We start from the raw sequence: 27,019 nt of genomic DNA, 5'->3' as shown, positions 1-27,019 counted from the left end.
TTCTTAAAAGAGCCTTAAGTCCAGAACTGTGGGAATTTTAAGGCCTTCCTTATTTGATTCATTTCTTAACTAGAACCATATTTGTCAAGCAAGTTATTCAAGATATATTTAATTTTTTGAAGCTATTGAATGCTACTCTGCAAGTATGACTTAATAACTGTACCATGTGATCTTTGCTGAATTAAAAAAAAAGTAGTATGAGTCAGTCACTTTCAGAATTCCTGCTTTCATGGAAAAGAATAATGAAAGCTTCTTGAGTTGCGTTATTCATGTGTGTATTTGATTTTCATTGGACACTTATTGAACCTCAAATGTAACTTCTTGCAAATACTGTGCAAAATGGAAAACTTTTAATTGCGTTTCCCATCAAAGAAATTGTGGAGCGTAAATTGAAATTGTTAGAATGCCATGCTTGAAATGGGCTCATTTCATTTACATAAGCATTTATAATTGTGGAAAAGTTTGTTCATCTTCCCCCTTCTTTTTCTTTTTAAATACTGTTGAATTGCTGTTATAGCCACTCCAAAAATACTTAATTCAAGGTATGACAATAAAGTTTAGTAAATGACATCATTGTATGTGCATGCACTATAAAAAGCAAATCATGAAGCATTGAAAAGGTACTTCATAAAGTGTTTGAAAATGTATAAATGTAACTTAGGAATGAGTAATATGGATTTTGTTAAAGCCATTTTTAACATTCAAAGGTGGCTGTTAAATGGAGCATCAGATGAATTAAAAGTTGTATTTCAAGTTTGGAAAAGCTCCAAATCAAAGCCATTACATGCTGAAGCATGTTTATAAAGATGAAGCTGTATTCTTAAAGAGCACTTAATGATTATTGAAATGTTTTGGGGATAGGTCGGATTTCGTAGAAGACATTGCTCGAAATGGTTGGAGTAAGAAGTCTCCTAGGGACAAAAACATTGAAGAAATGAAGATAATGTTAGTCAGAAAGAGCAACAATGAATGCTTACATGCACAAGGATGTGCTGGCGATTTTATTGCAGAAGGCCTGTCATTTACATCCAGAATACAGTGAGGTGAGCATGTGGTTTGTTCTCCATGATAATATTCAACCGTTGTCAGATAATAGCTTATGGCCTGTAGAGGAGTTGCAGTCCTTGATCATCTGTCATGCTTGCCTGATCTTGCTCCAGCAGATTTCTCTGTATTACTACACCTGAAAATGAGCATTAAAAAAGAACAGTTTTTGTATATGCCAGACATTCAAAGCTTTGTATCAAGGGTTCTTCATACATTATCAAAAGATGACTTTGCCTGCATTTTTCAGGAGCTTATCAGAAATACATTGTAAGCAAAAGACATTAATTTTAAATAACATAAAATGTTTTTTCTGGTTTGGGTAAGAATCTTGTGTATGAAAACGTTCACCAAACTGTAATGTCATATTGTATGTGTTTAAATTATGTCTTAAAATTCTGAATCAGATTTTAATTTCCATATGAAGAGGGAAAACAAAGAATGTTTTGACATTGCATGACTACTGACTTTAAATATCTGTGCTGGCTTCTTATGTGGACTTTTGTTTTATTTTAAAGTTTTTTTAACTTTGTTTTATTGGATCACTATCGTTATCTTCAGGGCAGATGTTTTTATTTTATTCGGCTTATAATTCCTTACTAAATGTAGTATTTCATCTCGATGTACTCCGTCTTTGATATGATTTAAATCAAATTCCTCGTCATTATAAATATCACGAATACAAATCAAATAGTTTTCTGGTTGCAATTTTCTAATTTCGGCTATGCATAATGTATGCTTTACGCATGTGTGCGTTCAAAGAAATGTTTAATAAAGTAAAGAAATAAATATTAAGCTTTATTTTTGTAAATTTTGATACCCTTTAGATCATAATTGCTCATTATTTTATAAATTACAGTTTCATAGTTTTAATTTTATAATTTCTGCATGCCATCTTACCAGATTTAAACTGATGATCTATAATCCGGAATCGCCGAAGTCCCGACGAGTCCGGATTAAAGACTTTTGACTGTATTGCATCTTCTTCAAAAAATTGATGCACTATGGGATTAGTGTGCTGCCAGAATGTAGATATTACTAATTCTAACAACATGCAGATAAACAATAGGATCAAGTATATGTTGTCTGAAGATTAAGATTTCATGGGGCAGCACACTGCATACGTAAGCTTTTCCAATATGTTAAACAGAAGTATCAAGTGTTTGCTTCTCTCCGTGTGTAAACATGTGAGAATCTGCAAAGCAAAGCGGTATCCATCAGTGAACAGGACAGACCTTCATGTATTTTCAGTCCACTTTACAACAGTACATTCCTAATTCAATATTTCCGTCTAGTAGTGGAATGTAAGCAGAGTGTACAGTGCTGGTCACTTAGCATACAGAGCTCTTTCAGGCAGCCTTCTGCATAGTGCTGTTGCTAATAATGTCCTTCTTATAAGAGAAGAAGGCACAGCTCTGAGCTGAGATGGATTTGCATTTCTTTTACCACATGTACTAAGTTGCAGATATTAATCACCTGCAGGACAACTCTTGGCTTTCCTTCAGTAGTAAGTCTTCAAGAGGCTGGAACAGTAATTAGAAATTGGTTCCACAACCGTCTTACCATGGAATGGTTGAAATTTAGCTATCTTGCAATGGTAGACTGTCATTGACCTACATCTAATCGGCTATGTTGTAGTTATTCTTTCATGAAAACATTATAGAATTTCATACAGCTATTAGAATTTCATATGATGAAATTGTTTGTATGTATGTGGGATAATTTGATCGCAAAATTGAAATAGTGACTTACTATCTTTAAATTTCATGGAATCTTAGAGGCAATTTCTGAATCTGTAATTTGGAGCTTTTTTTGGGGGGGGGGAGCTGAAGGAGGGTGCTAGAAATTACATAAAGCAGACATTCAAAGATTGTTTAGAAAGTTAGGCTGTCTAAAAAATGGAGCAATGAACTTGTTTTTTAAGTATTAGATTTCTTAAAATTTGTTTTGTGAAAGAGAGAGAACAAACAATAAATACAATATATCGTGTTAAAAAAGACCCCAACTTTGCAGTTATATTTCATGGTATTTATCATTTTTTTTATTAAATATAAATTCCTGAAAATGATGTCAAATCCTTTAGTTCTGCTGAATATTTTAATAATTTAGGAAGTGCTGATTTTGAAAAATTATTTCGTGCAACTAAATAGAAAATAAATCCGTGGTGAATATTTTTATTTTGATAGTCATTTAATTTAATGATATAATATGGTAACTGGTAACTTTCATCATCATAATTATTTTAGAAACAGCATAGCGAAAATGGGACAATTATTATTTTAGAAACAGCATAGCAAAAATGTGACAATTATTATTAATTATTATTATAAAGTAACAAAATGTTAGATTTGAGGTGAACTCTATTGTATTCTTTTTGGCTATTATATCGAGATTCACTCAGACAAAGAAGTTATGCAATTTAACAGGGTTCGTAGCGGTCCTTACAAGTGCTTATAAGTCCTTATATTTGAAAATAAAATATAAAGGCCCTTATAGGTGCTTACTTTTTCTTTAAAGCCCTTATTTTTTTGTTTTTAGTGCTTTTTTTAATGAACGCGCATTTTTCCCCCGTACCAAACCGAAACTAAATAAACAACTTTTCTTCCTTATATGGAACGTCAGATGGTGAATCATACTCCCGGAAATAGCTTTTCCCCCTTTCTCTGCATTAACGTAACCTAGGTTGCGCGCGAGAATACAGACAGGTGCACTATTGGCCAAAGAATTGCGAAAACCGTAAAAAATTCTGGTACATTCGGTATTCTCTTCCTCCCACCCAAATACTACACCTGTTTGAATTTCTATCAAGATTTTAATAATTTGCATTCTCGTTCCGCATGGTCAGTTCATATTCATGTTTATTATGATCGTTATGCTTATATTATGAGCATATGTATGAACATTTATAATAATATAGTTGCAGTAGCTGCTGAAGTGTAGATAAACTTCCAAAAATGGGTGTATTTGTACACAGATTAGCTTTCTAAGGAATAATATTCAAAATGGCTTAAATAAAAAAAAAGTAATCGAATAGTCAATTTTTTTTTCGCCAATACATTAAGTACAGAGGGAGGCTGAGAGGTTCTCCCCTTTCACTTTTTTTTTTTTTTTGGTCACTGTCCAATCTGGATTGAATAGGACTAAAAGTTTTTGCGGTCTACCCATCCCAAGTGAAGAATGATTCTATTCCGGAAATTTAAGGCGGTCTGTTCAAAATTAGAATCAAAAACACCCCAGATTAGTAAGTCTCTTTCTTTTCCTTTATTTAGTTCTGTATTCTCCAAATACCTGCAGCTGTTGATTCCGATTGCGTAATATCACGTATGGAAGAATTACGCCGCACATATTGCGCAATATTGTTTGCGGTATTTTGCAGAGATAATTAATTTTGATGTTCAGTCTGAGATTTATTTATGAACACTTAAAAGAGTTTTACTGTGCTTTCTAAGCAGAATATTTCTCAGTTCCGTTGGTCTATTTTTATATGATGCACATATCGAAATGTCAAAATCATTTATTTAGCTGAGAAATCTAAAGAACGGCTACAATCTCTCCCCCCCCTTCCTCTTTTTCCAGTTACGCTTGACTATACGGGATATTCGGCAATTTCCGAGTATGCAGGTTAGTTAAGCTTTTACTGTTAAAAAATGACTGCATGAAGCAATTTCCCTTCTCCTGATTTCAGAAATGTTCCTCTTTTTTACTTAAATTACTTTGCTTGAAATATATGTTAAGAGAAAACTGTTATGCAATGAAAATTTAGAAAATGTTCAGAATTTTGATTTAAGTTAAATTATTTAAATATTAATATGAGTGGAAAAATGTATTTATTATTAGGTGCCAAGCGAATACAATTAATATGGCTTATTATTATTTATTTTCTATATTTTGAACTGAAATTTCATCATTAAATCTTGTAATATAGTTTAGTTCTGCATAGTTTTTTTTTTCTCTCATTGTATACTAATTCTGTAAATTGAACTGTCATTTAAAATTAAAAAAAAAAAAGTTAATTGTTTTCCATGGTTGAGGCAATGCTCATTCTCTTAATAAATATTGCATTGCTCATATTTTAAATTGCAAGTCTAATTTTTCTTTTAAGGTTATGCAGTTGTGTATAATGTAATTAGACAGGTGCTTATTTTTTTGCTTAAAATGTGCTTGAAAAGTGCTTATAGGTGCTTATTTTTTTAACTAAAATGTGGCTACGAACCCTGTTTAATGCAAGTGGCATAGTGTAAAAGTAAGAAGTAAAGACTGTCAGAGCTTTCACTGTTGTGTGTGACTGAGCATTAATTCCTTTGGTGATAATGAGTGGCCGAAGAATAACAGTTATTGTGCTGTGATAGTTTTTAAATTGAGCAGTAATGTAGTCGATCAGGTATTGTTTTTAATTTAGGATCATGCTATAAATAATTTGAATCTTAGCAACTAAGGCAAATACCCTCTTCTCATAGTTTTGTGTAACAGTAAATCATGTTAGCATTTTAGTTTGTGAAACCAGAGTATAAATATTTACTTTCTTTTTAAATGTGTTTATGTTTAGGACGGTAATTCACCAACAAGTTAAAGTGATGCTGTTGTTAGCCATAGGTTGGTATATACCTAGGTATATATACATATATATATATATATACCTAAACAGAACTGAAATATTTTCCTTCATAAATGATTTATTGCCAAACTGAGTTTTGTGCAGATTTTCTCATCTCATCGTCAGAAATTTTCTTTCAATTGTAGTTTTCCCACCCCCTTAACAACACACTTTACTCATTGATAATTTTATTTAATTTCATGGCTGTACTGTTTCATAATTTTATTTATGGATGTAATCTGAGTTAGGAAATATAAATTTGTGTTTAAATTTATAGATTGTATTAAGCTGATACATCTCTAATAAAAGCTTAAAACATTACTCTCAAATCATGTAAATGACTAAATATATATGATATTTTTGAAGTAGTTGTTATTTTTGAGATGTTTGTTAGAAGAGTGATTATTGACTTAGTTGTGGACCACTGGCTTATATGTATTGTCACAGTGCCTGTAAATACCAAATTGCTTTTTATATAGCAGATAAATAAATGTATTTAGTAATAATCATGTAGTTTGCTAAGTTCTAAATAAACTAAATTCTGTTATTAAGGGAATAATAATAGAAAATAGCATACCTTAATAATGCTGAAAATGCTAGCAATAAGCTGAGCATTAAGGAATATTGATGTCATTAGTAGCAAGTGACACTTTTGTACTTGCTAGTTGGACATTTATTGATTGAATTCTTTGTATTGGTTTATTTCAATGATTAGAATTTTAAAATGCCCAATGGGATCTTTGAATTTATATTTAGGGTGTAGGTTTTCAGTATCAACACAAAAGTTAAAGTGGTTTCCGAGTTGATTCAATTCATCATTAAAACATTCAGTAACCACCAAAAGTATACAGTTAATAAATAATGTACACAGAACCTTAAACTTTCAGAGTAGTATCAGTGAGTGTATAATTTCATTCATTGCAGATACTTTTTTTCATATTACATTTGCTGAACAGTAAACGTTGGTTAAAAGATTCCCCCTCCCCAAGTGTGTGATCCAGCTGTGAAATAAATACAAAGATACACTTCATGATGTTATTTTTTTCTCATGAACCAACATATTTGTGATGCAGTTAATTTGTATTAACTAAACCTACTTTTTTTAATTAATAACATGAGTCCTTTGGTTTATTTCCATTGATATTGGTTTGGTTTTATTAGATTATGGCAAAGCACTCGAGGGCTATCTTCCTTAAGGGAGGGATGCCTTCGTGGAGGACTTTCTAAGGGAAACTGGCTCGCATACACGTTACACATGGGGAAAACCATGAAAACGTCCATGCAACCAGCCCGTTTGTGGGATTCGAACCTCGGACCGAACTACCAGTGTTCAGCGACATTACCGCTCTCCCGCTGGTGGGTCTTTAAATTGATATTAAATCATATTTTTGGAACTTTAGACTAATATCAAAAAACACATTGCATATGTGCACATATGCAATACTATCTGATGCTGAGGAAAAACTGGTGTTATTCAATAGTAAATCACTGAGAGCAATGTGAAGTTGATGAAGTTAAAAATAATACATTGTCATATAACATTAATTTTAATTTTTGAAATATTGGAACCCAAATGATATATATAACATTATCTCAGAACTGGGAATAAATTTAGAAATTTGTGAGCTCAGTAAATATGAATTTATAAACATATTCTCTACAGATTATTTAAGATCATGCAAGCATTTTTATTTTCATTTTACATCATCATCTGATCATTAGAGCAGTTTTATTTTAGGTAATAATATTTGTTATTTTAAATTAAGGTGTTTTATGTACTTTTTTCTTGGGCTCAAGCGCATGTTTACCAACTTGTGCAGAACTAGATAATTACAAATGACATATCTGATGAGCCAGAAACTGACACTTAATTTCTGTGGTATAAATTGCCGGTTTTTTTTTTTTTTTTTTTTTTTTTTTTTTTTTTTTTTTTTTGGTGTGTGTGTGTGTGTGTGTGTGTGTGTGTGTCATCTTAGTATCAGAATGAAATTAAAAAAACACTTTTTTAATTTTCTTTAAGTGTTTTTTCAACTGTTTTTCTTTGTTCTGGCCAACTGTTATCTTGGCTATAACATTATAATATTACAAGGAGTAAATTTCTACGAATCTTCTCTAATTGTTTTGCAAAATAATTCATTGATTGCTCTCAAGTTCCATATGCTATCGTTTTAAGTAATCAGTAAGGTATTAATTGTTAATATGTGTTACTTTTGCCAAGGAATCTATTTTGTAATTTCATTTGCCAATGTTCTAATATTTAAAGATGTACTGGAATTTCAAATACTCTGAAATAACACACTAAGTGACAGTGATAATGTAACACCATAAGGGCAAGCTCTGAAAAATATGACGATTGCAGGATAGACAAGAATGCAAATGATGTGAAATACTTTGCTCTCTCACGTAGGTAAAGCAAGGAATAAGGGTAGAAATCTGGAGAATCAACATTAATTGCACTACTCTGCTTAGCAAAGCAATCGTTTCACAATTTGTTTTTCTATCGCAGAAGAAGAATTATGGAAAATTCTAGGATGCTGACAGCCAAGGCACTTCCAGCAGACAGACAAGTACACATGGGGTATGATGATCAGATTGGTCACTGCGGTAAATTGCAGCAGACAGGCACCTGTGTCTGTAGTGCACTGCTTGTGCTAATGATGATTGGAAGAAAAAAATATGGCATGTTCCAGGAGTGACAGTGCTGCCAGAGTGACTTTGGCATTCATGGACTGACATATCTGCCTTCTTGTAGTGAGAATACAGCAGGCCACTTCCATCAACATTTTGCGGCAGATGCAGAAAACTCTTGATTCTTCTATATTGACCAAGACCATTATTAGCTGATTAGCAATTGGTAGCATGGCATCCATTAAGAAGGCTGCCATTGAGCCGACAGACAGCACAGGTGCCTCCGTTTGTGATTGTATTGGGGTAGAGTCACATAGATTTAGGAGTGAGTAATGTGGAGTTTTTTGGCAATTCCCGCTTTTTTATAAGCAGTGTCAGTTACTGTGTATGAGTCTGGCGGTGACATCTTGACAAGACTATTCCGACCGCGACTGGAGCGCTACATTTCATGATAACATACCATTATGGTTTGGGATGTTATTACCTGCAACAGCATATCACGTCTAGTCCGTATTGATTGGATATTGCTTGTGTGCATTCCCACCATCACATTCAGAAGACAAACTGTAGCAAATGGTTAATATCGAATGGACATCTATCCCTCAAAAGATAATCCATATGCCCTTTGTGTCTGTACTTAAACATATCTTTTTATAATAATCATGCTTTTTATATCATAACATATCTTTTTATAATAATCATGCTGCTGCCTGTGTCTCCACCAACGGTGATCTTTGTTTTCATGGTGTTTCTCCTTTTTCTGATTTTCATCATTTTCTGGGCAAACATTAATGGTATTACATTTTCACTGTTACATAGTTGACTGTTACATAGTAATGAACAGGTAAGTTTTGACTGCATCATTTTCATTGTTATAAAAGAAATTATAATGGAATGAAATAAATTTATCATTTAGTTTATAAAGTCTGAATGTTATGCAGTGAAAACACCCAAAAGTGAGCAGATCCTCCACTAAAAGGAAAAAAAAAATCAGTCAGCATTTAAGTATTAAAATAATCCCTAATTCCTCACTGTATTGTTGCAGTTTGATATATAGTGAAGAATAGTAGCAATAACTCATATCTTGAAAAATGTTTTCATAGAGTGAGTAAAATATTGCCAACAAACTCATCAAGTTGCACATGTTTGGTCCTTTGAAACATCAGCAGTGCAGGATAATGGCTATAAGGAGGAGTTTAAAAATTTTAAGATTTTCCATCTGTTTATGTTCCTCGTATTAGAATGGCGCCGGCATGGATGACACAGTTTCGGTTTTAAATATCCTTAATAAATTCAAGACTCTTGGTGTATTTAAATCAAACTGAAGACATTTAATAATATAACGTTCACACATAAACATTTAGTAATAATTCAGGAGTACAGATAAGCTTTAAAATAATAATTACAACCGTTACAGGCCAGCTAAGCTTTTAGCGACCAAATTCTATGAACGACAAATCTCAAAAGTGTGTTGCCAATGCAGGGCAATGAAAAGGTGGAAATTAATTCGATAGGCGTGGAAGTGAACATACTCCCACCCTATCAGGTTTAGTCCTGATACACAGGCAAAGGTGAAAGTTTATTAATTTGTCTTTTTAAGACACCAGTTTTAGTTTTGACTGTAGCTACGCGAACTAAGCCGTCCTTGCCCGGATGGACATCGATGATCCGTCCTATAGGCCAAGCTAGAGGTGGAGATCCATCTTCGATGACAAGAACCACCGTGTCGATCTTTAGATTGGGTCTGTTGTGCTGCCACTTGGATCTCTGCTGAAGAGAAATCAAATATTCCCTTTTCCATCGATTGCAGAATCCTAAACGTAGATTCTGTACAAGTTCCCACCTAGAACTCCTTGTGCGAACAGACTGATGTGTGTCTGGAAAGGAAGTCAACATATCACCTGTAATAAAATGAGAAGGGGTTAAAACATTAATAGTCAATATTAGTATCGTTCATGTAAGTAAGTGGACGTGAATTCAAAATAGCCTCGATCTGGGTAAGTAGCGTTGACAATTCTTTGTAGGTAAAAGAGTGTCTTGCAATACTCCTCTTAGATGAAATTTCGCTGAGCGAATGCCGGCTACCCATATTCCTCCGAAGTGGGGCGAAGCAAGCGGTATAAAATACCATTCAATAGATGACTTGGTTAGTTCTCGGGAAACCGATTCTGTTGCATACAAGGAAGACCAAATCTGATTTAGTTCTTGTAATTTTCGGCATGCTCCCACAAAATTGGTACCGTTGTCACTGTAAATATGCCGTGGTGCACCGTGACGTGAAATGAAATGTCTAAGTTCTGTGATAAACGAGTCTGCCGTCAGGTCACTGACTGTTTCTATATGCACAGCTTTAGTCGACAAGCAAACAAACAGAGCTATATATCCTTTCGTTGTGTTAGAACCACGACCCTTATTAAATTTCATGGTAATAGGACCAGCGCAATCCACACCAGATGCGTAAGAAGGTCGTTTCAAAGTCACATGATATTCAGGTCACCCATCAATTGCGGATTTGAAGCAGCTTTAAATCAATGACAGATTAAGCAATGGTTGACACAACTGCATATCAATTTCTTCCCTCCAATTATCCAGTAAGATTGCCTGATGAGGTGTGATAATAAAGAAGGATCAGCATGAAGGTAAGAAATATGCAGTTCTCTCACTAGTAATTCGCTAAATTTATGTCGAGAAGGAAGTATGACAGGATGTTTGATGTTAAATGCTAAAGATGAATTTCGAAGACGTCCTCCCACCCGTAAGAGACCATCTTTATCTACGAATGGATACAAAGAACGTAGTTGGCTCTTCTTGGGTAAAGGTTTCTCTTCTTTAATACATTGTAAATCATCTTTGAAATAATGATTCTGAATCCAACGAATAATGAAATTTTCTGCTACTCGAATCATCTCTAGAAATGTTAGCGGCATAAGGCAGCTGGAGTTAATGCCGCTACGTGAAATGTTCTGAGTAACATGATGCTTCTTGCAATTAGTAATAAATCTTTGACACTAAGCCAGAATACGAACAATTTTACAATGAGAAGAATAATGCTCGAACAAATTAGCTAATAAATCATTCGATTCATGTATATGAGAAATAAAAATAGGATCAGATCTTTGTTCAACCTTTACTTCAGTAACATCTTCAGATTTTAATTCATATTTAGGCCATTTTTCCTCTTCCTGACGTAACCATGGTGGACCATTCCACCGCAAAGTACAATTTGGTAGGAGTTGAGCTTCAATACCACGAGAAGCAATGTCTGCAGGATTCTGTTTAGAGGGAACATGATTCCAATGTTTAATAGGTATCACTTCTATGATTTGAGATGTTCTGTTTGCCGCAAAAATTTTCCACTTACGTGGATGAGCGGATAGCCAAGACAAAACTACCTTGGAATCCGTCCACGCAAAGATTTCAAAATCAAACTTCTTTAAAATGTTCAATAGAGATTGCATTAATCTGGTCAACAAATACGCAGCACAGAGTTCTAATCGAGGAATGGATACTTGCTTTATAGGCGCGAATTTAGTCTTTGATACAAAGAGATTAACCTTAACTGTAGCATTGCATTTTTGGTGACAGTAAATTGCTGCTGCATATGCCTGCGAAGATGCATCAGAAAATCCATGTAGTTGGATAACACTGTCCATTGTAAGTATGACACATCTCGGAATTTCACAATTATTGATTTGACTGAATGTCTTTTGAAATTTAAACCAATTGTACGAAAATGTGAGTGCGAGAACTGTAGCCAAAATCGCCAAGTTGCAATTTTGAATCGTATTACCGACTACCTGACCTTGACCCTCGCATGATTCTTTCGAAATTCTCTCTGGAGTGCTTTCGTTTTCATTTGGCGCTGTTAAAAGCTGTTGTTAGCTTTAATATCTTCATGCAACAAACTATTATGCGTTTTTGAATTACACAAATTACACTTTAACTGTGAATTACAGTTTTTCATTAGATGTGAATTTAAACATAAAAAACACAATCCTCGTTTTCATACAAAGTTCTTTCTAGCAGTAACATCCAAATTCTTAAATTTAATGCATTTATATAACGCATGAAGTCCGTTACATATAGAACATTTAGTATTACTAAATTTAGAATTCTGTAACGTTTTAGAACTAACATTACTATTTTTATCAACGACTTTAGCTTCTGCTTCTTTATTTTTGATAATTTCGAGAGAAGAACACCTTGAATTTAAAAATTCAAAAAATGATTCCTATGTAGGAAAATCATCTTCCGCTGTTTTCTGTGCCCATAACTTTTGAGTTTCTGAATCTACCTTTTGAAGCAACATAAATATTAACCATGGCTCCCTAGAAGTTGCTTCGTCACCAAGAGCTTTTAAACCTCTGATAACTTCATCGGAAGTATCAGCTAATTGTCGTAAATTAACATTATCAACCTGTGAAATACATTTTTGATCCAGAAATGTTTTAATTAACGATTATACAATTATTTTCTTTTTATCGTACCTAGCGAGCAATTTTGCCCATGCTTCTTCATAAGAATTATTTGATAACGGAATATGTTTAATTATAGAAGCTGGTTCATCAGCAAGTGATCCGATTAAATACTGAAATTTCTGTATAAGTATTATGCACTGTTGCAACAAACAAATCTTTAAAATTCATCTAGTCATTAAAGTTACCCGAAAAAATAGGAATATTTAACTTAGGTAACTTAAAGTTACTAATATTAGAATTCCGTGGAACATTTGGCACATTAGACACATTCAATACATCTAATAAATTTTGATACTGAAGTTTCAAACTAAAATACTTCGATTCAAAATCTTTAATTTCTGACTGTTCTTCTGGTAATTGGGCTTCAAATTTATCAAAATCTGAAAAAATCCTTTCTAAGCGCTCCAGATGCAAAATTACTTCATTTTTAGATAAATCAGAAGAAATAGTATTCTGAAGCCTTCTGAAGGCCGCTTTTGCCCTACCACGCAATCTAATGACAGTAGCTTGATCTATAATAAGTAATCAAAGTATTCAAGTTCAAAATGAAAATCAATACAAAATAGATATAAAACCTCAAGAATTAAATTCAGATATAAATCTAAATAAAAAGCACTTATCTGTACTTGAACTGCTGACGAATTCTCGATCTCGCCGCCGTGCCTCCAAAAATTTGTTTACGTTCCTCGTATTAGGATGGCGCCGATATGGATGATGCAGTTTGGGTTTTAAATATCCTTAATAAATTCAAGACTCTTGGTGTATTTAAATCAAACTGAAGACATTTAATAATACAGTCAAAAGTCTTTAATCCGGACTCGTCGGGACTTCGGCGATTCCGGATTATAGATCATCAGTTTAAATCTGGTAAGATGGCATGCAGAAATTATAAAATTAGAAATATGAAACCGTAATTTATAAAATAAGGAGCAATTATGATCTAAAGGGTATCAAAATTTACCAAAAAAGAAGCCTAATATTTATTTGTTTACTTTATTAAACATTTCTTTCAACGCGCGGATGCGTAAAGCATACCTTACGCATAGCCGAAATTAGAAAATTGCAACCAGAAAACTATTTGATTTGTATTCGTGATATTTATAATGACGAGGAATTTGATTTAAATCGTATAAAGACGGAGTACATCGAAATTAAATACTACATTTAGTAAGGAATTATAAGCCAAATAAAATAAAAACATCTGCCCTGAAGATAACGATAGTGTTGACAGATCAACTTCCAGTTCATTGCGCGCCGCGACGTCCCCCCCCCCCCGCGCGCAGAGCAGCGTGAAATTGATAAACAGATTTCGGAACGGTTAGATAAACAAAGGATATGCTTTTATCCATTTTTTGTAGCAATTCGTTTTTGTTTGATGGACATTGAAACATACTTTCGTTTTCTAGATCCTTTGGGAGCTCCAGCATCGGAAATTCTATTTGACATAATCGAAAGTTCAAGCTTACTTTTAGAAAATTGCTCTTACAGTCTGCAAAAAATAAAAAGCCGGATCCAATTCGAAGATTAAGGAACAACGCAATTATCAACATTAACTGAAATAGATAATTAGATAATTTTAGCTTATACCGTTCGTTATACATTAAACGCGCACTCGAAAACGTATTCTGCACTTGCGCAGACGCATATGCGCAGTCGTAAATGTCTTGTGCGCACGAGTAAAACGCCTATGCGCATGCGTCAATGCGGCGCATGCGCAGAAAGATTTTAGCTTTGAGGTCCGGATTATAGATCATTCCGGATTACGGGTGTCCGAATTAACGACTTTTGACTGTATAACATTCACACGTAAACATTTAGTAATAATTCAGGAGTACAGATAAGCTTTAAAATAATAATTACAACTGTTACAGGCAGCTACGCTTTTAGCGACCAAATTCTACGAACGACAAATCTCAAAAGCGTGTTGCCAACGCAGGGCAATGTAAAGGTGGAAATTAATTCGATAGGCGTGGAAATGAGCACCATCTCTTTGGTGATAATTGACTAGACATAGAAAGTTAAAATATTGTATTTTTGGACACTGTTTTTTATGAGACTGTTTTTTAGAAGATGGATATTCATGCATTATATTTAAAGAAATTCATCTAGAAGCCCAACTTTGAAATTTGGAATTAATTTTATTATCTGTTTCATATTTTGTCAAACATTAAATAATTTTTGATTGACAAACTCAACGATTTCAAAGCGAGCAATGGCAACACTGAACCCCCCCCCCCCGAAAAAGAAATTATCTCCAGCATGCGAGATTGTGTATCAGAAATTCTAAAGATATGCTCTTTTAAATATTTTGTGATATTGCTGTTGAATTGAATTTTATGGTTTAAGTGCGAAAAACATATTTAATAAGTAAAGGTAACACACAAAATGTTTGAAAGCACCCCTTTGGGTGTAATGTAAAATCTGAAAACTTTACATCTTTTTCTTTTTCTTTCATTTTTTCCCTTTTTTAATTCAATTTAAAAATTTATTGTGCTTTTAAAATGTTATTAGTTTGTGAGACCATATTTTGAAATCGAACATATATGTTTTTAATAAAGCTTTTTATGCATACAAACAGGTTATATACTTTAAATGTCCTGCTCATGGAACAGTTATGCATATTTACAATACAAATATAACTATAAAAAATGTGCATGATGCATGGTCTGTCTTATATTATACAAGAAAAAAGAAAGTAAATCAGTAAAGCGAAAAGTAATTCTTGTAAAAAGAAATCAAACTTTTTTCTTTCTAAAATTGGTGTTATTTAAAATGTAAAGCTTGATTAAATATTATTGAATTTCATGTTAAAATTTATCTGAAATCATATAATCATTACTGTGCCATCATTGCATTAGAATGCCTAGGACCCTTAATAATTTCATGACATTCTCAAGTAAATTTTTACCAGTATTCAAAAGAAATATCATTTTACATTTTTAAGAACACCCACTTTCAAATGCCATTGGATTTTCATGGGAATCATATGTTCTCAGGTCCTATAGCCTCTGCGCCAGAAAGCCATGGATAGCTTTCATCATTTTCCATAGCCACCTTAGGTATTTTGTTAACTATTGGCTGTTGGCTGTAAGAAAAATTTTCCAATGCCTGCTTTAATTTAACTTTTAATGGTATTTTTTAGTTCATGTTCTTGGAAGTATTCTTGCGATATCTGAAAGAATTATAAGGCTATGCTGCTGTGAATGCTGCAAATCTTGTCTAGCATTTCCCTGTTATGAATAATATCATTGTCTGAATTCTTTTCAGGTTATTAATGTATAAAGTCCTAAAAATTTATGCTTGGAATTATCTTATAGCACATGAAATCTGTGTCCCTAATGAAAGGTATATTTTCTTAGAGGAGTTTCTAAGGAAATGGGATTACATTCATGCTAAACATAGGAATTTTTGTATTTTAAAATGTAGGTGCATCAACAAGTTTAGAGATTAATAATCAAGCATGCAGATGGGACACACCTAAAATAATACAAAACTTCTTAAAATTAAAGCAATAAATGTTATAATATAAATGTAATAATGTAAATGTAAGCAATAAATTTTAATATATTTTATAGTTTTGAAAAGCAAAAAAATCATTTTTAAGAAACCTAAATTTAGTTGTCATTTTAATTTTAATGATATTTTTTAGTTTTTGTCTTGAATACAATATAAATTTATTTTAAGGTCATTTGCTTGTTTGAATTCAAAATGTTTAAAAGAAGTGAAGTGCTAAGATTGATCTATAATTATATTAATCACTATTATTACCCAAAAAAAAATTATTTAAGTTCAAGATTATTTTGAAGTGAAATATCTTTTATCTTTTTATTTATTAATTAGATACAATTAGTTATTTAGTAATTAGATGTCATACAGAACATTCTGGCATTTCCCCCTCTTTTATAATGGCCTTACCAATGGCTAGGAGATTAAGATCACTGAAAACTGCTAGTTAGACCACATGAAGAAATGGGCTTAATGCATTGTTTTCACTATGTGTATCATAAATATAACCGAGTTTCCCTTAGAAAGACCTCCATGAAGGCATTCCTCTCCTTAAGCTGATAGCCCTCGTGTGCCTTGCTATATTCACATAACCCTATACTATGATACCTATCACCCTAAATTAAGATAGATTTCTAAACGAGATTTTAAATGAGTCTGTGGACCCCCAGTGATTGATAGCTAAAATTTTTTAGCACTGGTTGTTCGACATACAGGCTCAAATCCTGCCAAACGAGTTGGTTGCATGGAAGTTTTCTTGGCATTTTTACATGTGCTGTATGCCTCTTAGCTTCCTCCTCTTGAGCAGATAACACTTGCGTGGCTTGCAATAATCCAAATCTATTAAATCTGTCTGTATTGAATACAATTATAACTCTTTTTAAAGAAATCTTAAGGTTAAAAATATGTAAATATCAAATTGCATGCGATTACAAATATTTTTAAGCAATTAACATATTTAACTGTCAAAATCTTATAGTACACTGACAAATGATTGAAAACTAGATAAAAAAGCAACTTTAAATTGACTTAAAACTCTACTGATTTTGAGAGCGATCTAACACAAATCCCTTTCCTTAAGGAGCTAAAACATAATGAGTTGTTACAGCATTTATTAGGTTAATTTATAATAGCATACTCAACCTTTTGTTTTCATAACCTTCTAGTCATCAGAATGCTGATAAGATTGTTAAGTGGTGGTGAGGTAAAAAATTATTTTTAATAAGATAATTTTTCTGAAATTCCAGCAGCTCTCAGAAGTGAGTATAAGTAGATATATAACTCGAATAATTAAAAAATACTTCTGACTTCTCTCAAACAGACCAATATTTATGTATAGAAATAGCAAATGTTTAGTTCACTTATGGTATTTATTACTATGAGCAGAAAGTTGTTGAAAGATTTTTAAACTGTTTCTTTATAAGCTATCAAGTTCAAATTTTGTACATAACACTGATTGGGGACAATAATACTGTTTGCAAAATACCATTTAGAATTTTTAAAATTTACTACTAAAACAATGTTTTGCACATATTTTCATTTAAAATCATTAAAAAAAGACAAAAGATCTCGAAAATTTAACATTTGAACGATTGTATGGAGCATAAAATATTCTCCTAATTAAAATTAATGTGCAATTTCTGATTTTGGGGCTAATTTTTGAAAGTCAAGATATTTTTGACTATTTGAAGGAAGGGACAATTGAAAGTAAAAGACTGATTATTTTTTGTTGGAAAATGATTTTTAAATTAAATAATTTGATTGAAAACTGATTTTTCAATTAAGTAATTTGATTGAAAAATATTAAGACTAAGAAGATGAAAATTTTAAAAACGTTTTTATAAAATAAGCTCTTATTCAAGTGATATAAATTTCTAGATGAATTTTGTAAAAAGACTTCTTGCCATTAATCTATATGATAAATTGTTTTCTTCTTTTACTTTATTAATGATTTCATGAATGTAAATTAAAAGCTTATTTTATAAAAAAACCTCCCCCCTTTAAGTTTCAAAAAATTTTACTATATCTACATATTGAAATGAATCTTTCTACTCTACATCTAATCAAAATTATACAATGTGCTTTATTTATAATAAATAGTATGATATTTATTTTTAATTAATTTTTAATGAGTAATCATAATTATATATATATATATATATAAACTTTTTTTAATAAAAAAGTTCTATTTAAAGGTTTTTAATGGCTAGAATTTTCTGTTATACATTCAGCAACTGGAAGTAATTTATTTATGCAATCCCAGTTATTATTAAATCTGAAAGCTCACATGTATGATAAAAAGTTTTAAGAAGTAATGGTACTTTATTGTGTTAATGTGCTTTGATTTACAAATGTGTGTTTTTAGGTAAAATTTAGCAATGAAATTTTTACACAGAAATGAGTGTAAATGTATAAAATGTATTTTTGCAGGGTTTCTGTATAGCCTAATCTAACTATAATGGTTTTTCCTCCTGCATTAAAAAATTTGTTAGAAATAGACTGTAATAATAATTTTACTAGCAGTATAATTGGTAATTATCTTTTTAGGGTAAGCAGCCAAATAACCCATCAAAACTGTTAGTAGATGCTGCACTTAAACATTGGTTTGAACTGGGAATGAGAGCCGACAATACAAGTGTTGTTACAGTGATGCTAGATCCACCCGGTCCTCCTAAAAGTGAAGTGCTGTTACGACAAAGAGTAATGAAACGATTAAGGCCAAGAGATGAACAGGGTGATGAAGGTTAGTTAGTATACTTAATTTTTAATCGATACCTATAAAATAATTTAGTTGATATACTTAAATTAATGAAAAGTTTTAAAGGTATATTCAATATTAAAAAGAAATGAACCATTTCTGATACATGCATATTAAAAATAGTTGTTTACTATTCCATGCAAATGACATTAAATGCCACTTAATCATTAAACATGTGTGGCAAAATTTTCATCTTGTGTTGCTTCCTGTATGTAATTATAAAATTCATATTACTTGATTATGATATGATCATTTGGTTTCTAATTGTTGAAGTATCTGCAGACAGTATGGTTTCAGTTGCTGTTGGAAAGTCTTGCTAATTGTTATGTGTAGAATAACAAAACCACAGCTAGTGTAATTTCCTAATTTTTGTGGACTATAAGTAAAACGGTCTGCAACTTTTGCATTTTTTTAGTCCAAAGGCCTCCTACAAATATGGGCATGTGGAAGACGAAATTTGAAATTTGGTATTTGTTTTATTATTGATTTCATATTTTGTAAAACTTTAACGAATTTTTTATTAACAATTTCAAGGATTTCAAAGCGAGCAATGGCAACACTCTACGGATTAGGGGGGGGGGACCTTTTTGTCTCCAGTGCGAGGAGCTGTGTATCGGAAATTTTAAAAATATCCCCATTTTAAAATTATTTTGTGACATTGCTATTGAACTGAGTTTTGTGGTTTAAGTGCAAAGAATAGGATATTTAATAAATAAAGGTAACCCACAAAACGTTAAAAAGAAGAGACCCATTTGGACTTAATTTAAAATCTGAAACCTTTCAGATTTATTTTTTAATACTTGGCCATCTGGGGCTTTTGTCTTTATACAGACAACCAGCATTCTTAAACTGTAAGCATATGATCACAGACTGCTGTCAATAAGGATCTGTATTGTACTGCCAATTAAAACACGCATTGCATAGTGATGGATGAATGCTCTGTATATTCTGTAACTCAAAATGTTTTCTTCTTTAAACTTGCCATTTTGAAAAATGGAGCTCATATATGTTACATAATGTATTATGAGAAAATCCGCATTTGCAGATTTCAAAATTTAATTCATTTCTTTTCTTACACAGTCAATCCATAATTTGGAAATTATAGGAATTCACATGGTTCTTACAGTCCTTAAGAGTTCTTAAAATTCCTTAGATTTTTTGGAATCAATTTTTGGTCCTTAAAAGTCCGTAATTTCAGCCAAATTGGCAGAAGGTCCTTAATTTTTATCATCTGAAATTTCTGTCTGTTTTTATATGACTGCCATTTTGAGTGTGAATTAAGATTTTTGAGATTAACGGAGATACTATTGGTGATTAACTGATAAATATGTTTTTTAATGGGTTCATAGGTTATAATTTGTTCCTATTTCTAATATAATTAGTGGAATATTCGAGTTTCATAGGCAAAGAAGTGCAACATAAGCATTTCGAAATTATTTCGTTTTTCCAAAGAGCTCTTAAACAAATTTTCGCTTTTGGGGATGTGAATTCTTTTATTAAGCAGTTCTAAATTTGGCAACTTATCAACATTTTTTCAATTTTAAGATCAGTTTCTATAGAAAATTTTTAATTAAGACACCTGGGGATTTTTGACAGTTTTTTCTAAAACGTTGTAACATTGATAAATTTCATTAAAATAATGGTAATATATTGATATTATATTTAAAAAATAATATTAAAATAAAATATTTTGAATTTTCAAGATATCGACATTTTTAATTTTCGAGATATTCGATTTATAGACCCATGATTCTAAAGATTCTAGAAAATTGTGACAAAATGAAATTTATCTTCATAATATTAATACATAATGGATGTGTTTTACAGAAAGTTTGCAATGAAAATCTCACTTTTTGGAGAATGTCTGGAAGAATAATGAAAACATAATATTTGAATGTTTTACTTCTGATAGTAGAATATTTTTCTTTACATGTTTATCTCCTCTTTATTTTTCCTACTTTTCACTACATACAAACATGGAAAATATCGAAAATGCTTCTATTCATATCACATGGACAGGCATTATAAAAATTAATTCTTTGATTACTAAAGAAATTGAAAACTGGCAATTTAAAAGATTCATCTAATATGTTGTAATGCATCATACACAGGGCTGGCCCTAGGCATTTTCCCACCTGATGCAATCTTCTGTGGATCTTAAATTTTGCTGCCTAGTGCCTTTCTAAATTCTGCTTCCAATGCCTGCTCTGAATTCTAAAAGTTTTGCCATATGTAGATTCCGTTGCTTGGTGTGTCACTAAATTCTAAAAATTCTGCCAGACCAGCTCTGTAACCAGCGCTTACCATATATATATTTCATATTTCTTCTGAATGTGCGTATTCTTAAAGAAATAAAATTAGCAGCTTTTTCTGTACATTCTAAATACATTTAGTTTTTGTAAAATAACAGAAATCTTAAATCCAAAAATTCTGAAATGAAAAGTAAACGTGTTGAAGAAAGAAACTAAATGCAAAAGGACAAAGAAATTTATTCTTCAAAGTACAGTTATTATTATGTAAATTACCAGATGTTTATAATTTAAGCCTTTGCTATGATTTCCCATTTCTATTTTTTCACCAGAATGCAAATCACTTAGACAGTTTTTAAGATTGTAAGAGAGTACATTAGTCCACATTTTTAGTTTGAATTTGACTCTTCTCATTTAATTACATCACCATGAGGTGTAATTGATTTAACATAAGAACATGCCTTTATGTTCTAAGTCCTTTTTAAATAAGAGGCTTATTTAAACCTTTGTCTGACTTTGTAGTTACTTTCAGACATAGTGATAATTTGCTTCTCATCTGTTGGGGGTTTGGGAACTATTTAACTTTCTTACTAGATCAAGTAAATCCTCATAGGTACATTGTGGTGTGGTTGACAAGTTAGGAGGCAAAGCACACAGAAACTGAGAACATTGGTTTGCGCATTGAGACAAATTTCTAATTGTTAGAAAAGATGCTTAAAGTGAAGAAAATCTATAAATTAGCCAAAATGTTCGGGAAGGCTTCAAATTAAAAAGACACACAAATATTTTGTTGAGTGTTGTTGCTACAAAACATAAATGTTCTAATATTATCACATGGACAGGCATTCTAAAAATTAAATGAAAGCTGGCAATTTAAAAGATTCATCTAATATGTCTTAATGCATCATACACAGTTGTTTAAAAATCAATGTCATAAATTATATTAAAGTGTGAAATTTTATTAGATTGTGATTTTAATAGGACTTTTTTAACAAATTTTGTTAAAGAATAAATAAAATTTAATAGTGGCCATGTAAATCCATAATGACTAAGGTTATCTAACTACCTAATTTAATTATTTATAACTAACTGCTTACCTTTAAAAATTATCTCAGCATATTAAAGCGACTTATTGCCGCCTTATCGTGGTCACAAGATAAAACACGAAAATGTAAAAATTCATATAAAATTATTCTTTGCATCTAGTGAGATTTAAAATAATACAAAGCGACTTATCACCTCTGGGGATTTAGTGGCATATTGGAAGCTTAAAGTATATTAACTGGGTTACAACCCTGGAACTTTACTCAAAGCTATGTAACTAATTGCATCAAACAGAGCCTAACTTTCAACACTTGCCAACCATGCCTACATCAAGCATTTCAGGTTTGTTCTGATCAGCAGGTCACTCTCTAGGCCAGCAGCAGTAGTAAAAACACCCAGTCTTTTGCTATGGAATCATGCAGATTTATGATTTTACATCTCATTTTAACCTATGTCACTTGACATAACCTGCTATTTTCTAAACCTCTAGACTGAGCAAGTATGTAACAAAATAGACATTTAAAATAAATCAATGTAAAACTGTTAGTGAAACATAAATAAATGTCACTATCTTCTTTCAAATATATCCAACTTTTAAAGTGTAAAATATTTAATGTTACGTGGTAAATTTCATAAAGTTTATTTTATTTTCAGACTTATTACACTCAAACCTGTTTTTGTGCGATTATCCAGTCCCTATTCATGGCATAAAAAAAGTACTTTTTAATTGTGTTGCAAAAACCATTTTTTATAGCTACTCATGAAGTTTTGTGTGATTTTTCTTTATACGGTCCCTATCCCCTACACAAAAACAGGTTGGAATGTAATAATTATGTTAATTAAATTATGTTTAAAAATAATGCATCCTACTTACGGATCTATTTATTTTTAGGATGGTATTACAAAAGAGAAGTTCGGGTATAGATAATAATTTAATTGAATTTATTCAGTTCCCATTTGCTTATAGGTCCTTAATTTTTATCATAAATGGTCCTTAAAAGTCCTTAGAAATACTTAATTTCTGTGTGTGGAAATGTATATGAACTCTTAATTCAGAACCCAATGAACCATTTTAACCCTTTCGATCTGACGTTTGCATGATTAAAATTTAACTATGAAAAGTAATTTAAGTGTAATATGAGTTTAAAGATTTTAACTTTTCCCATTTCATGGAAATCTCTTGTTACAATATGTCACAGTTGTATTGTCAACTCAGACTGTTTGTCCCAATCGTCTTAGGATATTGTAATAATAACCTTACACTGCATGTGAATAAATAATAAAGTTAAATGAAATGTATCGAATATTTTATTCTTACAGTACAAGTTAAGTATAATATGGCTTAAAGCAGTCTGCAAAGTGCAACCTGACATATTTGGCACATAGCCAGATTTCTTTAGTCATATATATTTGTTCCTTAATTCCTTGAAAACACCGCAAATATAAAAACCCGTTTAAAAGTGGGTTTTATTAACCCATTAGGGAATGAAATCTAATCTTTGGCATGTATGTGCCCATTAGGACTGAAAGGGTTAAATATATGCATTTATCTGTCATAATAATGCTAAATGAATAATATTAAAGCACAGGAAGACTGTACTCTTAAACAGTGCGCAAAGAGAATTCAGCTTATGCCTACCCCCCCCCACAAGATTCGACTGTAGTAATCGCATTTTGTGCAGAGGACCTTTATATGCTTAAAGTATGCAGACTATAAACAAAATAATTAAATGGGTCGAATAGTAAAACTGTATGGAAAAATAAAAATTGTAAATAAATGTAAAAGTTACATTCACTAGCCAGGTTATGCTAGACTTAGATATATGCTAATGTAGTGTGTAAGTGTTTGTTCAAAGGAAAAAAAAAATAATTGAAAAATAAAAGTAAAACATAAACTAAAACTTACTAAGCAGTGATCATCTAGTTACAAGTTACATTAAAAGAAATGTTTAATAAAATAAACATATGAATATTATCCTTTTTCCCCGTTTTAATTTTGATACCCTTTAGATCATAAATGCTTCATTACTTCATAAATCATGATTCCATATTTTTAATTTTATAATTTCTGCATGTCATCTTACTAAATTTAAACTTCTGTTCTAATATCTGGAAAAATACTAAATCCCGGATTGCTGAAGTCCCGATGTCAGACTTAGTGCTGTATTGCATCAGTGTTTGTTATTATTAAATGTATCATTAACTGTTATGATTAATTAAACATAGGATTAACTGTCAAACATGTAATCTAATCTTAATTACATATAATTATTTCATATTTTTAAAATTAATTTGAATTTTTGTATGTAGGAAAATTTTATATTTGATGTGATTTTTATTATCAAAAAACATAATTAATTTAGGGCAAACTAGTAATAAAGTGGTTAAGGTGGTTTATAAAATAATAAGTTTAGCTTATTTTGATAAATAACTGAGTTTGGTTTATGAAAATTTCTTTTTTTTTTTTTTTTTTTTTTTTTAATTTGCATGTTTCCTAACTGAAGTAAATAAAGTGAACAGTGGCTGAGCATTTCAGAACATACAATAAACATTGAAATTTAAATGGACAAACTTAAAATATTTCATACAGTTTGCTTATAGCATTTAGATTTCATTAATACTTTCTACAGGTTTAATTATTGATTTTCATTGAATAAGAAAATAAAAGCCATTCCTTTTGGAGTTTCTTCTTATAATTCTTTGTTGTTTCCATACTGTTTATTATCAATATAAAGAAGGAGAGAAGAAAATTAAGTAATTGTGATTAGAGAAGAAAATTAAGTACATCATTCAATGGTATATTTAAAGCAAAGACAGAGAAGAGTTATATTTCACCAAATAATATATCTCTGCATTGAAATCTATGTAATTGAGAAAAAAATTAAGTATTACAAATAAACTTTATACTAAAAGTTTTTAAAAGTGCCATTTTCCCTGCTAAGTTCTTTGAAAAAGTACTCAGTTGACAATACCGAAGTGCGCAATGATACATAGATGAGGTTCTGCATCTCCCAAATAAGGCTGTGTAAGGATGCTGTAGACCACAGTGTTGGCTCATAGATGACAATAGTGATCCTTTTTGGGATGCTACAATGGCTGAAAGCCTTCAGAATGAGGATTTGGTTCAAATGGATTGAGTAACTATACTTGCTTGCCAAGATGTTTTAATACCATCAGCTAATTTGACGATTCGAGAGGAAGTTGCTGTTCTGTAATAGAAACAAGGAACTGTTTGATATGAGATTTATTTTATATAAAGTTGTCATTTAAAATCATTGATTGTGAATTTCGTGACTTGTACGAAGATTTGACTTTAGAAAATTGTACTTAAGTGAAATAAATATCATGACAATTAACCATCAGTTTGGGCATTAATAATTGGCAAAATTGAGGATTTAACTTGAAAAGTTTTAATTCATTTCTGCTCCAGATGAGTAGTTCTTATTTGGAGTTTTTATTAGGATGAGTAGTTCTCTTAGGAGCTCTTATTCTCTATATATTGCTCCAAGTGTAATGAATCGGTAGTGTCTTTTAACTTATTTTTTTAATAAGTTGGAGAAAAAATAAGGAAACCAAGTGCTAAAATTGCCTGAAAAACTTCAGTTAATGGACTTAAATTCCCCTTTAAAATCTTTACACTCAGTAAATTTCCCCTCCCCCTCCAAGTTAATTGTTGCTCCCTGTTGAAGAGTGTACATACATCTTATTTCTATAAATTCTTTTTTTTCTCCTTCGCTTCCATTTCATTCATTACTTTATTACATTCTTTGTATTCAAGGTGAGAGATCCATTTTCTCTGCTTAGAAATAATTTACTTCAGAAGTAGATAGAATACTCAATTTTAAGAAATCTGTAGAGTTTCTTAGTCCTTCACCCCGCCCCATCCCCCCAAAAAATCATGTTTTCCCAGTTGCTTAACCTTCCAGCACGTGCACTTGGCAATTTTATGTGAGCAGGCGCGGGTCATATTTTTTATGACATCCGTTTGTTTATTGTTTTGGGCGTGAAAAACGATGTAAATGAGTGAATATTGATTATAAATTTGTTAAGAAATAAAATATGAATCTTATTATTGCAAAATACAAATTATATCGTATTAAAATATAAGTAAATTATTTTTAAGTTCTTTTGTTAGTGAGATGGAAATGCAATGATGTATTTCATTATAGAAAATTTTAAATTTATTATCTAATAATCATATTTTTAAATTGAAGCTAATTTTAATATTCATCAAAGACAATTATAGACAATAAAAAAGGAAAACACCTTGGTAAGAAAAAAAGTAAGTTTAGCATTGCTTACTTCTGCAAGGAAATTTACTGGTTACAAAAACACACTTTAAACTAACTTTAATGTTTTTATTTATTTCTAAAAAACCAAAATAAAGAAAATAAGGAATGGAAATCGCTATTGTTCTCCCATCCAAAGGTTTCCTTTTCTTCATCAGATAATTCTTGAAGAATCCGAGCAAAATCAGCTGGTTGCACATATTTTTTTAACCATGAAAACTGATATAGTATTTACAGAGCCAAATGTATTCAAATTAAAATAATACACTACAATATGAATTAAAATAATACACAAATTATTGGAGAAAAAAAATATTTTCCGAATTTTAAAACACGACCACACGCATGTCGTAACTTTTATGAAAAAGCCGCCACTTAGCACAAAAGCCCAGTTTTAAAAAAAAAAAAAAAAAAAAAAAAAGGTCAAATGA

At 31.3% G+C, this 27,019-nt stretch overlaps 1 protein-coding gene across 1 annotated transcript in view; it reads left to right on the top strand.

The window, feature by feature from the left end:
* The window catches only part of LOC118187113 (uncharacterized), a 75,947-nt gene that overhangs the window by 33,661 nt on the left and 15,267 nt on the right, over nt 1-27,019 (top strand). The window contains exon 5 of the mRNA XM_035357309.2: nt 18,796-18,991. Coding sequence (XP_035213200.1) covers nt 18,796-18,991 — 196 coding nt within the window. The remainder of the gene's footprint in view (nt 1-18,795; nt 18,992-27,019) is intronic.

The sequence above is a fragment of the Stegodyphus dumicola genome, chromosome 6 (assembly GCF_044657685.1).
Source record: "Stegodyphus dumicola isolate Sdum_Otavi_A_Nest chromosome 6, ASM4465768v1".
NCBI classification, from domain to species: domain Eukaryota; kingdom Metazoa; phylum Arthropoda; class Arachnida; order Araneae; family Eresidae; genus Stegodyphus; species Stegodyphus dumicola.
Note: the sequence above shows the minus strand (reverse complement) of the source record. Positions and strands in the feature narration are given on the sequence as shown.